At 40.6% G+C, this 14330-nt stretch overlaps 8 protein-coding genes across 8 annotated transcripts; 2 read left to right on the top strand and 6 right to left on the bottom strand. All coding sequences in view use genetic code 12, as the record gives it.

The window, feature by feature from the left end:
* Positions 1 to 661: 661 nt before the first annotated feature.
* Positions 662 to 4753, bottom strand: CBK1 (serine/threonine protein kinase; the record flags this gene model as incomplete). Its single annotated transcript, XM_007376918.1, has 2 exons — positions 662 to 4464; positions 4696 to 4753. One exon carries the CDS (start codon positions 3486 to 3488, stop codon positions 1329 to 1331), a length of 2160 nt encoding a protein of 719 aa, XP_007376980.1.
* RPL42 (60S ribosomal protein eL42) lies at positions 3699 to 4720 on the bottom strand (the record flags this gene model as incomplete). Its single annotated transcript, XM_007376919.1, has 2 exons — positions 3699 to 4464; positions 4696 to 4720. 2 exons carry the CDS (start codon positions 4697 to 4699, stop codon positions 4148 to 4150), a joined length of 321 nt encoding a protein of 106 aa, XP_007376981.1.
* Positions 4754 to 5066: 313 nt separating the features above from the next.
* FGR41 (Fgr41p) lies at positions 5067 to 6167 on the bottom strand (the record flags this gene model as incomplete). The annotated part of the gene is made up of 1 exon (XM_007376917.1): positions 5067 to 6167. One exon carries the CDS (start codon positions 6154 to 6156, stop codon positions 5134 to 5136), a length of 1023 nt encoding a protein of 340 aa, XP_007376979.1.
* A 1230-nt stretch (positions 6168 to 7397) lies between these two features.
* SPAPADRAFT_142226 (uncharacterized protein) lies at positions 7398 to 8153 on the top strand (the record flags this gene model as incomplete). Its single annotated transcript, XM_007376916.1, has 2 exons — positions 7398 to 7679; positions 7755 to 8153. The coding sequence occupies 2 exons, from the start codon at positions 7398 to 7400 to the stop codon at positions 8151 to 8153; spliced, it is 681 nt and encodes a 226-aa protein (XP_007376978.1).
* Positions 8154 to 8191: 38 nt separating this feature from the next.
* SPAPADRAFT_142130 (uncharacterized protein) lies at positions 8192 to 10045 on the bottom strand (the record flags this gene model as incomplete). The annotated part of the gene is made up of 1 exon (XM_007376915.1): positions 8192 to 10045. One exon carries the CDS (start codon positions 10043 to 10045, stop codon positions 8192 to 8194), a length of 1854 nt encoding a protein of 617 aa, XP_007376977.1.
* Positions 10046 to 10406: 361 nt separating this feature from the next.
* On the top strand, positions 10407 to 12715 carry SPAPADRAFT_62853 (uncharacterized protein; the record flags this gene model as incomplete). Its single annotated transcript, XM_007376913.1, has 1 exon — positions 10407 to 12715. The coding sequence occupies one exon, from the start codon at positions 10414 to 10416 to the stop codon at positions 11608 to 11610; it is 1197 nt and encodes a 398-aa protein (XP_007376975.1).
* SPAPADRAFT_141689 (N-acetylglucosaminylphosphatidylinositol deacetylase) lies at positions 11636 to 12544 on the bottom strand (the record flags this gene model as incomplete). Its single annotated transcript, XM_007376914.1, has 1 exon — positions 11636 to 12544. One exon carries the CDS (start codon positions 12542 to 12544, stop codon positions 11636 to 11638), a length of 909 nt encoding a protein of 302 aa, XP_007376976.1.
* Positions 12716 to 12774: 59 nt separating the features above from the next.
* SPAPADRAFT_62852 (uncharacterized protein) lies at positions 12775 to 14305 on the bottom strand (the record flags this gene model as incomplete). The annotated part of the gene is made up of 1 exon (XM_007376912.1): positions 12775 to 14305. The coding sequence occupies one exon, from the start codon at positions 14075 to 14077 to the stop codon at positions 13154 to 13156; it is 924 nt and encodes a 307-aa protein (XP_007376974.1).
* Positions 14306 to 14330: the final 25 nt, after the last annotated feature.

Raw genomic sequence — 14330 nt, 5'->3', positions numbered from 1 at the left:
TGTTTATCCCCATAATTGATTTATAATGTATGCTATTTTTTTTAAATGCCGGTCTCACGTGCTCGGAACCATCGGATTAAACGTCATATTTGAAGCATTAGTGACTCATGCTTAATCAGTGATTCTTAAACTTGTAAAGGTTGCTTTATCATTCAGGTTTTTAAGGCAAAAGTTTCACGTTGATTGTTATAAGTGCTAGCATGATTCTTTTTTAGAGACGGAATCAAACTAAACTAGGAAAAGGAATTCTTAACTAAGATGCCGATTTGTGTAATCCCGTTACTTCCACCCGATCCGGACAATAACGCTTAGTAATTATTACTCACCGATGTTGAAAGGCAAAATAATTACTTGCAGTTACATGCGCTAATTCACTCGAACAACTCTAAAATGGCATTTATGGTTCGATATGATTTTACATTCAGGGATTTATAGGTGGTATTCGATCGGTTGGACTTGCTCTGGGGTTTTAAATGGATCACAGTAGCAAATTTTAGTCCATGGTTGAAACGGTTGGCTAATTCCCATGACAACCTAAAACAAAAATGAACTCATATCAACTGCTTTTGAGCAACTACAATATTTCAAACCCCATTGAGTAGTCTTCCCAGTTAATTTACCAGAAATGGTAGAAATATTATCCCTGTAAGCAATCTTTCTCAATTTTAAATCCGATCTTCATTGCATATAAAATAAAATAATACAAAAGAGGAAAAAATCGGCATCTCACATTAAAGTAAAAATATCACAAAAAATAACATCAGCCGTGTATTGAAATTAAGTAGGTGAAATACCCCCCTAAACCAATCCCCTTGGTTCAATTGGCAACGTTTAGAACCAATTGCTTATATCCAGCAAGGTAGTATTCTTCTATATGAGAACTGTCGGGATACTTCGGGTATGCACTTAAAAGCATTACCTAACTACCGTGAGCCATTGTCATCCCTGAGACGATATTACCACTTCCCTTGTTCTACGATGTAAGAAAACGTAATGAAGAATTGACAATGAGATAAAAACAGTCCGGAAGCTCATACCGAAACTGGGGGGTTGCAATAACAATGGACCGCCCCACCTTTTACCTACCGTAGGGGACTAATAACAAGCCTAATTGTAATAAAACTGTGGGTGGGCGACCTTCTACATTTACATTGGAAAAAAATAACCCTCGACTCTCCGCTCATCGCTTTCCTATATACTCCGCCCGTTTCTTCTGTTGTCATTTTATTCGAACTATAATTCAATTTAAGGTCTATATTCATTGTATTTTGTTAAGTTACAAATCACAAATTTCAAAGCATATGAATCACTATATATATAAAACAGTTTTACAACGCATTCTTCCTGGTTAAATAATCAAATCTCGAATAAGTATATCCAATAAATGGCAAATCTTCCTTAAGATTCTTTTTCCCAGTCTTGGCGTCCATTTCCCGTTGTTGCATGGCTTTACTCAATGCTGGGTTTTCAGGAACATTCTCCAATTCATCGGTAGGGAAGAATCTAGTGTCGGTAATTGATCTTAATTTAGGAATGAATGGCGCATCCACCCGTCTAATCGTTTCCCAATCAACACCACGGAAGAACGGATGTTGCTTGATTTCTTCAGCCCCTCCGTATCGTCCAAGTCTATTTTCAGATGATGTCAATAATCTTCGAATAAGATCTTCGGCTTCGGGAGATAAATGAATATCTTCTGGTATTTGCAAGGTTTCCTGCCAGTTCAAGATCTTACGATATGTCTCATGAGGAGTTTCAGAACAAAATGGTGGCCATCCAACAAGACATTCAAACATAATTGCCCCAAGCGACCACCAATCACATTCTTGTCCATACCCTTGATGTATGAAAATCTCAGGAGCAATATAATCGGGAGTACCCACGGTCGAATATGCCATCAATCTTCGTGATTTTCTCCATGTTTGCATTTGTTGTCTATTTGACATGGTCAAATGGATGGCATCAACCATAACTGAATTACGTGCTCCATTGGCAGTTTGAGGTTGTAAATGTTGAGTGTTTGGTGTTTCCTTTTCCAATAATTTCTTGTAATAGTTGGAATCATGGGTCTTGTGGAACCCAGTAGATAACCCGAAATCACTTAATTTAATATGTCCTCTAATATCAATTAAGATATTGTCAGGTTTAATATCACGATGGATAAATCCTAATTTATGAACAGCTTCAATAGCCAAGACACATTCAGCCATATAGAATCGAGTGATATCTTCAGTAAAGATTTGCCATCTAATCAACATGGTCATTAAATCACCACCAGGTAAGAACTCCATAATCAAGTATAAATACTGAGAATCTTGAAATGAATAATATAAAGAAACAACCCAAGGAGAATCACTTCCTGCCAATACATCTCTTTCAGCCTTGACATGGGCTAATTGGTCCTTTTTATACATTTCTGACTTTAATAATGTCTTCATAGCATAAATCTTCCCGGTATCTTTCTTTTGCACTAATCTAACTTCACCAAAGGCACCTTTACCAATAACTTTCACGGTGTTGAAATCTTCCAATGCTAATTTAGTTCTTCTCAATCTCAAGAATTGAGATTCCTTCTTACCCAAGTTTTGCAATTGACGGTTCTTTCTTTCTTCCGAAGATCCACTTTCTTCATTCAACAACTTGTGTTCTAAGTCTAATCTTCTTTGGTTTCTTTCAATGGCATGGTTGACAGACATGGTATAGTAGTTTTCCAAAGTTAATTTGATGGAGGCAGCCTTCTCTTGTGAGTTCTTGGTGAGCAAGTTCGGCTGTCTGACAATATTGACTGTGTTCTTAGCAGCAGGAGTAGGTGCAGCTTGAGGCTGTGTAATACCGGAAGGAATAGTACTATTGGTTATAACTGGAGAACCCACGTTTTGATTTGAATGATGGGATACCAAAGAATTGGTGGCTGAATTGCTACTAATTTCAGAAAGATTAGTATGACTGTTGTTGTTCAACTGAGTGAATGCTGAAGTTGGAGGTCTGAAATTCAAGGAATCTATCGAGGTGAATTTCCCGTTTTCGAATGAGTCATTATTGGTATTGGTGAACGGGCTAGCATTGTCGAATCCCAAGTTGAATCGGGGTGATGTGGAAGATAATGGCACTGTTGGCTCCTGTTGTCGTCTAACCGGAGAATTCTGATCTTGCACTGTCGGAGGCTGATCTAGTATTTGTGAAGTGTCTTCATCCATATAGCTATCGTCGTATTGTGCATATTGTTGAGATATTTGTTGTTGTTGTTGTTGTTGTTGTTGTTGGTATACGATGTTGGGTTGTTGTGCGTACTGGTTCATTTGCGGGTATGCCTGTTGTTGTGTGAACTGGGGATATTGTTGTTGTTGAGCATTCTGGTGGTATTGCTGTTGATATTGTTGTTGCTGTTGCTGTTGTTGTTGCTGCTGTTGTTGCTGTTGTTGTTGTTGTTGAAGGTGTTGGTAGTAAAGTTGTTGTTTCTGAGCTTCAGTGAGCTCGTCAAAATTCATGATTGTTTTCTAACGTGGTCACTACCTCTTCCAAAAAGCCTATTCGGTAATATTACCTAAATTCCGTAGGGGATATAGTAATGTGTATGGATATTGTTTGATGGTTGTCCAAGTAATGAGATCCCACAGAAAAATCACCACAGTACTCTACGACTTATTTGTTAACAAAAATTTCTACATGCAGCCAAAAAAAAAAAAAATAAACATGACAAGAAGTTTCAGAAATCAAAACAAGTCGTCTCGTTTGTGCTAAGTTTGTACGTTTCTTATTGGATAGATCTTGTGTCGACAAGATCGGGATTTCATAGAAAATGATAGAGAGATATAGTCACTGATACTACTAAGTAATTAATAATGATGTGGGAAGTTAACCGTGGGCTAGCGAGATTCGCACCTGCTACGTAGTCCACTTTTTTTTTGGCCTAGGCTGAAATTGATTCGGAATTATAGCGGTATTATCAGGCGCGATTGTCCCGAACTAGTCGAGTTACTCTACATGTCAAAATCTCAATAAAGGTATGTATTCCTTAATACACGAATAAAGTACAAGTGAAATAGTCAAACACCACACAAATCATTAAATTAAATGTATATTCTTTGTCATGAAGGGGTTTTTCTTATTTATAAATTTTATAATAATATGTAAACCAACAACACTACTAGAATTGTAAAGCTTGACCCTTTTGCTTCTTGTCACCACCCAATTCGAAGTGCTTACATCTCTTCAAAGATAATTGAGCCTTAGTCTTACAGACGACACATTCTAATCTCAAGACAACCTTCTTGGTAGTCTTAGCCTTCTTGTGGAAAACTGGCTTGGTTTGACCACCGAAACCGGATTGTTTACGGTCATATCTTCTCTTACCTTGAGCGAATAAAGAGGCTTTACCGGCCTTGTATTGAGTAACCTTGTGTTGAGTGTGCTTACGACATTCCTTACCCTTACAGTAGGTCTTTCTAGTCTTTGGAACGTTAACTAAAGTTACAAGTTAGTATATGGAGTTCATTAATTGATTTTGGAGTTGGTGGTGATATGTTTCCATGTAATTCATAAGTTCATCTCTACTTTCGGGAAAACCTCTAAAACTATTTCACTTGGGATATTATCATTCACGTAGTTGTCATATTCATGGTGTGCTCGATATATATATCACATTATATAAACATTTCCCATCTCCTGTCTGTCTTTGGTTATGTTTGAACATACCCATCGTGTCTTATTTACTAAAGTTAAGGTGGAAAGAGAAGTACTAAAATTTAGTAGTATTGAAAATTTCCTCTTTTTTTTTCTAGACTCTTGGTTGCGACGTTAAGGTGTGAAAAAAATTGTGCACTAGAAAAAACTAAATTGTATTGATGTATTGATGTTTATATTATGCACTCTTGATTCTTTGTCACGTGTAATAATTTTATTAGGGCTATAACCCTGGGTTGGCTCTTTGTTCGCGCCTTCTGGCTATGAATCCAAATTTGGAATATCCAGCAAGAAACAGCCAATTCCGTAAATAGCAAGACATTATAAATTAACCTTTGTGTAATAGTAATAAATAATAAATATGATTCTACTGAACTAATATCATAAGGGTATACTTTTATTATAGTTACATAAAGATACAAAAACTTTTATACAAAAAGACTGGTACAATCATATTTTAGTCACCGTAGTGTAAATAGTAGAAGTCAGGGTGATTGGTGGTTCATCGGTTTCTGTGTCGTAATGGTAGTAATAATCGACATAACAGACACCATCGGTTGTTTCGGTGGTAATGCTGTCGATTATCCATGATGATGGGAAGGTAGAAGGTGCAGGAGTTGTAGTTGGGGTATGGGTAGTTGGAGTGGCAGTGATACTGGGTGATTTAGTTGAAGAAGGAGCGGTGGAAGTTGGATGACTTGTAGAGGGGTCAGCTGTAGGGGTATTAATATCGGAAGAACTTGTACTTGGATCAACGGTAGGATCACTAGAAGTCGTAGTAGTATCATTATCAGAGGAGCTTGTAGTTGGATAGATAGTAGGATCATTGGAAGTAGAAGGATCATTGGAAGTAGTAGGATCATTGGAAGTAGTAGGATCATTGGAAGTAGTAGGATCATTGGAAGTAGTAGGATCATTGGAAGTAGTAGGATCATTGGAGGTACTAGGAGTATCATCATCAGAAGAACTTGTGGTAGGGTCAGCTAATGTGGATTCAGGGGTGCCACTGGTAGAACTAGTAGTTGGAGTAGTGGTTTTATCATTATCACTAGAGTCAGTACTAGTAGATTCAGTGCTAGTAGTTGGTCCATCTGCTTTAGTTGTAACAGCTTCAGCTGATGTAGCTGGAGGGTCAACAGTAGCAGTCTCAACTTCTTTCACCACTACCTTGTCATCGCCTTTCTTCTTCGTATGGGCCTTAGGCGAAACACTGACAGTTTCCACCTTCTGTACTTGAGTTGGTATGCTTTGACCCGGATAAAGCGTAACGGTGACGGTACCGGTGATTTTCGTGGTAGTCACGGTTTCCATGTGAACTATAGTGTTAGTAAATGTTGACTGCGATCTTGTCGTGGTAGTATAGTCGGTGTAGACGTTCGTTATTGTTGTTAAAACTTCATCTCTTTTTTTGACAACAGGGAATGCGTGAGAGATTACAAGGAGTGTGGGTAATAAGAATGCTGAGAACTTCATGGTTGGAGGAGGTGAGGTTTCAATGGTATCCTCTTTTTGGAAGAAGGAGCAAAGTCAGATTTCTTATATAGAAATTTGAAACGAACGCAAACATGAAACGCAAATTTGATGATAAGATGGAAGGCTGGTTGTTGTTACATTTCCAGAAGATGACTCCATAGTTTATTTACTCGTCTCGGGGAAGTTGCAGTGGACAGGTAGTAATTTTTTAGCGACCAGTTTAAAACAATTCTGAAAATGGCTGGTTGGCTGCGAAAAAAAGGGAAGGTCGCGATTGTATCATATTTCCGGAACAATATTGATCGAATGGTTTTCCCATCACAAAAAGTAAGGATTGACGAGAGTGGTTGTTCTGTGCTTGACGAGAGTGTTACAATGACTAGAGTGTAACTGGGGTGCAGTAAGTAGATGCAAGATAGAAGTTGTGTTTCTGGTTGATCATAAATGAGGAAAGTGATAAGCTCGTGTAAGTTTACGATATCTCGAATTAACGAGATTGGCCAGATGGTCACTTCGTAAGTGGCCGCCTCTATTTTAATCAACTTGTGGCTTAGTTAATTGTATCAGTTGCTGTGTATTTCATGTCAAGCTGGAACTTGAACAGATTTGTCCAAGTTTTTGCCGAGAAATCTCAAAAAGTATCATCAAAATTTCAAGCCATCACTATTGGAAAGAGATCAGCAGCGAGACTTATACCCAAGAAATAACCATATAAAATCATGCAACCAATAAAGTAACATGTCTGATCTCTCTTAGATACAAGAATAGATCAAAGTGTAAACCAGTACTAACTACGGTGGTAACATTTCCGCAATTCCGGTTGCGGCTCATGCAAATCTCCGAAAATAACAATTTCCCTCATTTTTTTTTGTTCTCAAACTCACACAATTTTGTTGTGACTTTGTCCACCCTCGTCATTCCCACCGGATTATTCAACGACAATTTTACTTTCGGAGATCTAAACCGGATAATCCAAAACGCAAACAATGAGTTTTTACAACAGCAACCAATCGCTTGTATATAGTGCCTACCGGTCAGATCACTTGCAGCCACAGACTGAAGCCAATGCCAGTTCTGAGTCCACCAACGCCAATGCCGCCGCCGCCGTGGTTGCTGCTGCTGCCGCCCAGCATCAACACACACAACATCAACCCCGCCAACAGCAGGACTCAGCCTCACCGGAACAACAACCACAGGTGCAGCAGCAACAGCAGCAGCAGCAACAACAACAGCCAAGTGAGATGCCAGTGAAGAGGCCGCGTCAGAACAAACCCGGGCAGAAGTTCGGGGCTAAGAAGAAGTCGTGGGTGTGGGTGTGGTTTGTTCAGGATTCTACGGATTCCAATATCGCAGCTTGTGACTACTGTGGGAAGATTATCGTTAGATTGGCCAGTGATAAAGGCAGTCCCAAGAAGTTGAGTGAGCATTTGAAGGTTCATAAATTGGATAGACATAGTATTAACTATTCAAGAAGTGTGCCAATGGATGGATTTGGTGTTACTTATAATCACAATGGACAAGTTGTGAGCTATCCTGAAAATTACGAACCATCCGTGCTGCATCGTCCAGGAGACGCCCACCACCTCCAACACCAACAGATGGCACAAGTGCAACACCAGGATGCGATCATGGAGCCATCTACAAAGAAGCAAAAGACAAGCGACCCTGATTTAGCAAGCAATCCATTTGAATTGGGTGCTTCATCAAGATACTTGTGTGCAGATTTTGACAATAGCCCTTATTCAACAATGAAGTTCCATAAGCATTTATTAAAGTTTCTCACCGATAATAAGCTTCCAATCAGTGTTATCAAGTCGCAGTCATTCCAACAAATAGTGTATGATCTCCGCTCCAATTCAATTGAAGATTTATTGGAATTGACTGGGTTGTATAATTCCTTGATCGAAGTAAGTGGATATGGACCTCGCGAGGGTAATAACGAGAGTGAAAATCCAATTAATGCATTGACTAATGTCGTTGCTAGAGCATCAAAGTAAATGTATATATAATTACTACATGATTCAATTCTTTGTATCTATAATGTAAATTCTGGTAAATCCCCAGCTATCCCATCAATGCTAACATGTCTTGTAACACTCGTGTACAATGTGGGCGTGCTTGAGTTGTCATAATTCGGAGGACTGAATGTCCTTATATCTTCATAAGTTGGTGGCACTTCATCATCCCAGGCGATACCCAACCCTGATCGTTCAGTTATTGGGAGTTTGAATTGCATGCGGAGAACACGGGCGGCACCGGTGGGTATCGATGCGCTGGCTGTAGGTGCAGCTGGTGTAGGTGTGGTGGCAGCAGCTGATGCAGAACGCAGTCTTGATGAACTGCTGGCAGTAGCAGGTGCACTTATGCTTGGAGTCAATGGAATTCTTGATATTGTAGCTCCTCTTGTTCTTGCTGTTGAGAGGGGGATTTCTTTCGGAACAGTGACTACTTCTTCCGCAACCACGACTTCGACAACGAATGTATGATTGACATGAACGCCTAGTGTAGGGTCATCAATGTCACAGGATATGTTTGCATTCATTAATGACTCATGGGGATCGTCATTGTTGTCATTACTGGATATAGATGTAACTGTGCTTGGTATACCACTAGTTATCAGGGATATGTTTATGAATGCACCAAGCTCAATCTGACCGCGGCCGGTAAAATCTGATTTCCAGCCCAGTTTGATGTTACCACTAGCTACCGTACGGGTTTCTTCTATGTATAAGTGTTTTTGTTGGTCGAGTTCAACGACAGCAGGTGATTGTTCTGGGCTTAATTCAGCAGTGGTAGGTGCAGTGGAACTATTATTGACGAAATCTTCCACGAAACTTTGATGAGCGTTGGTTACTGGGATAGGTGTTTCTTCAACTTCTGGTTCTGGTGGTTCAACTGGTGTACTATTGTCATTATCGGTGTGGCTATGACTGTGACTGTGACTATGCTGGTGATGGTGATGATGACTGCGGGGTTGGCGAGTAGGACATGTCAGTAATGACATGCTGGTGTGCACACCCGGTTGCCTCGTTGATTTCTCACCATTGATCTTTCCATACAAGTGAACAACATCCGGTAACTTTGCCGCATGAACATCACAAGTTCGTGCTTTGACTTTGGTGTGTTCGTCAATTCTCCATGTCAACTTCCTCATTCTCCATCGGCGTTTCTTAGAGACTAAGTTATCCAACTTGATCTCGATCGGGAATGTAGACTTAGGATGGATAACATTGGGAAGGGTGACTGATGCCTGGACGTCAGTTGGTGGGAATATGCGTAGTGAGTTTCGTTCCGGACCTTTCAAGATCAGTCGAGATATGGGGATGGGCATTGATAGTTCGATAGAGTTGTTTTTGGACTTAGCTATTGCGATAAGCTCATACTTGATGTATGTGGTTAATCCTGTCGGCGATCCTAATTTGGATGTTGGAGGTAGTGATCCTGGGAGTAAATGCGAGAAGGGGTATTGATGGTTCCCCTTGGAGAAGGTAGTTCTGGATGTGAGGACATCCCATCTGGCTAATTCATGAGTAGAAATATTCAAGGAATTGCATTGTTTGCATATGATACCGGGAACAGTGAATGGTTTGGCATATTGCATGGTCTGTACTAATGAAAGAGTGACAGATTCAAGTTTTACCGGTTTGGAAGTGTTGACGGTGAGTATTCCTGATATTATTGAGCCAGTTGATACTGTTGGATTACCATAGAGGACTATCGGTGGTGATTCCAAGTTGATGCTGATGTTATAGTTGGAAGGCTTAGGAGGTTTCGTTTCGGTGGATGGTATCGGTGATAGTTGCCTAGACCGTATTGATTTTGGCAGTGGTGGTGATTGATTTCGCGAGCTTTCACCATGCAAGTTCAACACTAGTGAAAGGAGTGACATGGTGGAGTGTTGGTGATATCGTTAGATAAGAAACGGTATTCGCTAAATGGAACCGAATCTCCGATCGGTGTGGTTTTAAATGAAACGAAGGCAACCAAGTTGAAGAGGGGGAGGGGGAGCGATCTCAAGGTGTGGCTCAGCTCAAAATTGCTAGACGTTGATCACTCCACTGTAGATGTCTATTTGTCCAAGACAAGCTACTTTGATGTTAAAACAGAGTTGAATAGAGGAGTTATCCCTGGTTAACAATGTAACTAATATTGGTTGTAAGAAATTTTGGTTGTAAAACACAATTTGCGCCGCACAGAAATAAAAAAAACCGACCTACCAAAACATCCACCCCCCAACGAAGCTTCAAATAAACAGCCATGAAGCAACACTTGATAATAGATAACGGGGCATACTCAATCAAAGCCGGGTATTCTAATAGATCCGCTCCACTCAAAGTTCAAAACTCCATCACAAAGACCCGTGATGGTTTGCTTCACATTGGTAACTCCTACCTCAGCCACACAAATAATTATGTCGGACTTATCCAAAAACGACCTCATGATCAAGGACATTTAACTTCTTGGGAGACAGAGAAACCGGTGTGGGATTATACCTTTGACCAACTCCTGCAAGATGAGATTGATTTCAGCAAGACTAAACTTACATTAACTGAACTGCCGTTCCAATTGCCTCAATTGAGTATGAACACTGACCAAATCGTGTTTGAAGAGTACGGATTTGATGAGTATTACCGATGCATCCCGGCAAGTTTGGTTCCTTGGAGTTTAGACATGGATAAGGTGAATGGCGATTTCACGTTAGTTATTGATTCCGGGTTTAGTGCTACTTGGATAGTGCCGGTTATATACCAATCAGTTTATTGGCAAGGTGTGAGAAAGTTGCCTATTGGTGGGAAATTACTAAATGGCTTACTCCGGGAGATTATTAGTTTTAGACACTATGACATAAGTGACGATCCCATACTTGTAAATACCATCAAGGAATCAACATTCTTTTTAGCCACCGATTTCAACCAAACACTCAAGAACAAACAAAAGTACAGTTGTGATTTTATACTACCAGATTTCAAGACTACAACTACAGGATATATGAGAACTAAAGAAATGACATTACCACCAGATACCCAAGTGCTCAAGCTTACTGACGAACGATTTTCCATTCCTGAATCATATTTCCACCCGGAAATAGTATTTGACAATACACCACTAGTACAATCCTCACCATTCAAAAACATAACTGACTTGATAGTCGAACTGATCATGGCATGCCCGGAAATAACAAGACCTTTATTATCGGCAAATATTGTGCTTGTTGGTGGATCCACCAACATACCTAATTTTAAAACAAGACTAGAGCTGGAGTTGCGAAGAGAATTGTTCCAAGACTGGCAAGTCCGAGTCAGTGAGTCAGACATACCCGAGGAAGCAAGTTGGAGAGGCGGAGTTGAGTTGGCAGGAGAAGCAGACGTATGGAAAGAAATCGCGGTTAAAAAGAAGGAATATTTCGAGCATGGGGCCAACTGGTGTCAAAAGAGATTTGGATTTGAGAGTTAAAACTTATAGGTAATTATTTATTAATCTACAACTCTATTAAATGATTAAAGGTCAAATATCGACTCAACAACAACCATCCATATCTAAACCATACCATTTGACTGAAATGGCCATAGCACATGGCAGCATAACTAACACTCAACATGTTCAAATCAGAATAAATCTTGATGGAGCTTGAAGGTGCTGCAGTAAAGAAGCTTACATTGATATTAAAGTTAACCACCTTGCTAATAAAACTGGACAAGTGATCCACAAATAGTTCAACGTCAGTCAATAAAGTAAAACTATACTTTTCCCAAAAGTTCACACTCTTGAGAACAAGCAATCTAGTAGACGTGGCGTTTCCGTTTCTCTTGAAATAGCTTTTAGTACCATGGTACAATGCAATGTGGTTAGCATGACTAGACACACCACCTTCGTCGAATGTAATCAACACAGTCGGTTTTCCTTCAACTGGCTTCACATTCTCTTTCAAGCTTTGTCGTATATCCAGTAATGCCCACGTTTCATTCATACCGTCGGGGTAATTCAACACCGTGACATCTTGAACACCCAATATTCTCGCGCTGTCATACAACTCATTCCTTCTAATTCTGCCCATGGATTCATCCACAGCATCACCACGGGAGAAACACACCAACTTCACTGAGTTGTTGTACTTCAGCTTGGAGATCTCCACTACCGATGGCGAAAAGAACATGACTTCATCGTCGGGGTGGGCTATTATGAAATACACCAGGCTGTTGGCTATGGGCAATGGTGTAGGCAGAGTTATGGAATTGTAGGGATACTGCGATCGCCTAAACTTGTTGGTTCGTACTTGGTTATTGGAGTATTTCATGGTAGTTTGTGGGAGGATGGTGGTGAGGACAAGCCATATTATGAAAGATAGCGCAAAGAAGCGGAATATCGCCCTGGGTATAGTGAATATCATAGTAATATAGTTGGGTGTATTGTAAAGAACAAGAAATCTAGAAAATACGATTAAAAAATGCCAATGAATTGTTGACACATGGTAGAGATGATCATTAAACTGTGTGTCCCTCACCCCTCCTTTGCTTGCTTGCTCGCCTCGCTCGTGCCGGCCTCCACGGAATTTGCCAACAAAAAAAAAGATGCCCAAATTTCACAAAACTCCGAAATGTTGGGGGGTTTGAGAACTGGACCTTTTCCTAATCAGGAGTTATGCGGCGGTCATTTACCAAAATATTGCCCACAGCTGACCGCCAAATATATCGCCCTTTGACCTAATGCTACAACTGTGTATGTGTTGAAGTGTGTTTGCAGTAATATCTAGTAGCTTACCCGAGTGATTGTATTGTAGTAGGACTGAGGAACCTACTACTGCAGGTTGACTAACCTGCATATCTTGTCAAATTGTTGAACTCGTGGCTTTAAAAAGCAACAGCTGTAGGCTCATGCCGATATGGTTGTAAGCTCAGAAATCCATAATACCTTTCAAGTTACGGATGAGTTTCTCTGGTGTAGTTTTCTACAAAAAAATCAAATCAGGCTACAAAGACAATATATTGTTCTGCAAACGCTACTTCTTTCTAATAAAAGTGTATCCGGTATTCCACACCAAATCAACCGTAGTGGTTTCTCTATCCCATCCAGTAACCTCCTCCAATTCACTCAAGAACCGGTCAAGGAAGGTAGTATCGCCAGTAGCCTCAACATAGTTGTGCAATCCACTATAAGTACCTAAATAGTCAACGTACCCTTGCAACTTCAACCCAGTCTTCTTTAAATCAAGATCAACCTGCTCATCCGCGTATGGCTTTTCAGCACTAGGAATAAATGTGTTGATGGTTATATCGTCATACAACCCCGGAATGTGGTCATTCACAGTGGTACAGAAATGCTTGAGGATGTCGCGTCCAGGTTGTTCCCAATGAGGACCCATGAGCTTTGGGTCGTCATAGGCGTATTTCAAGTACGTATCATGAGCCTTCTTGATCACATCAGCCTTGTCACTCCCAGAACCGGAAAAGTTAACAATTATGGGGTCGATATAGTAGAAGTACGCCAAGACACCACCGGGCCTCAACAATTTCGCAGCATTGGCAAAGAACGCGTCGTAATCCTGAAACCAATGGATACATTGCGCGGCTGTGATCAAATCCACTTGTCCTACGTGTTCATCCTTGGCGACAAACTCCTCCACGGCCCCAGTGATGAACCGGATCGAGCTATCTGCGTATCCCAACTCCTTCACCCGAGAGGATTTCAACGAATTGGCGGTATCGATCATGGAGGGAGACAAATCAATTCCAATCACATTCTTGGAGATGTTGAGCAAGGGGTACGTGGCTACTCCTGTCCCACAGCCGAGATCAATCGTGGTCTGCAATGGTAATGGTCTGGCCACATACTTGCTAAGAATCGAGTAGAAACTGGGTGGGTATTGAGGGCGGAAAGTGTTGTAATGTAACGTTTTGAAGTTTGATTTCGAGAATGTGGACATGGTTGCTTGAGAGTATGCCTGACGAGGGAGATCTGGGAGAGCTACTGGCTGTCTATTTATAGTGGAGATGTTGTGGTATACACGGCTCAACGTGCTTGTTTAGTGGAATTTCGGGTGGGGTTAAAACGAGGGAACGGAAGTTCGGCTCCGAAAATACGGATTGCGAAAGATGAGTAATTGCAAAAATCGATCCATTGTCTTTGGTGAAATGAGAGGTCACGCATACGCAATTGCTTCCATGGGTACTATCTAT

Source organism: Spathaspora passalidarum (assembly GCF_000223485.1).
Source record: "Spathaspora passalidarum NRRL Y-27907 unplaced genomic scaffold SPAPAscaffold_6, whole genome shotgun sequence".
NCBI classification, from domain to species: Eukaryota; Fungi; Ascomycota; class Pichiomycetes; order Serinales; family Debaryomycetaceae; genus Spathaspora; species Spathaspora passalidarum.
The sequence above is the reverse complement of the archived record's forward strand: the minus strand, read 5'-3'. Positions and strand labels throughout refer to the sequence as shown.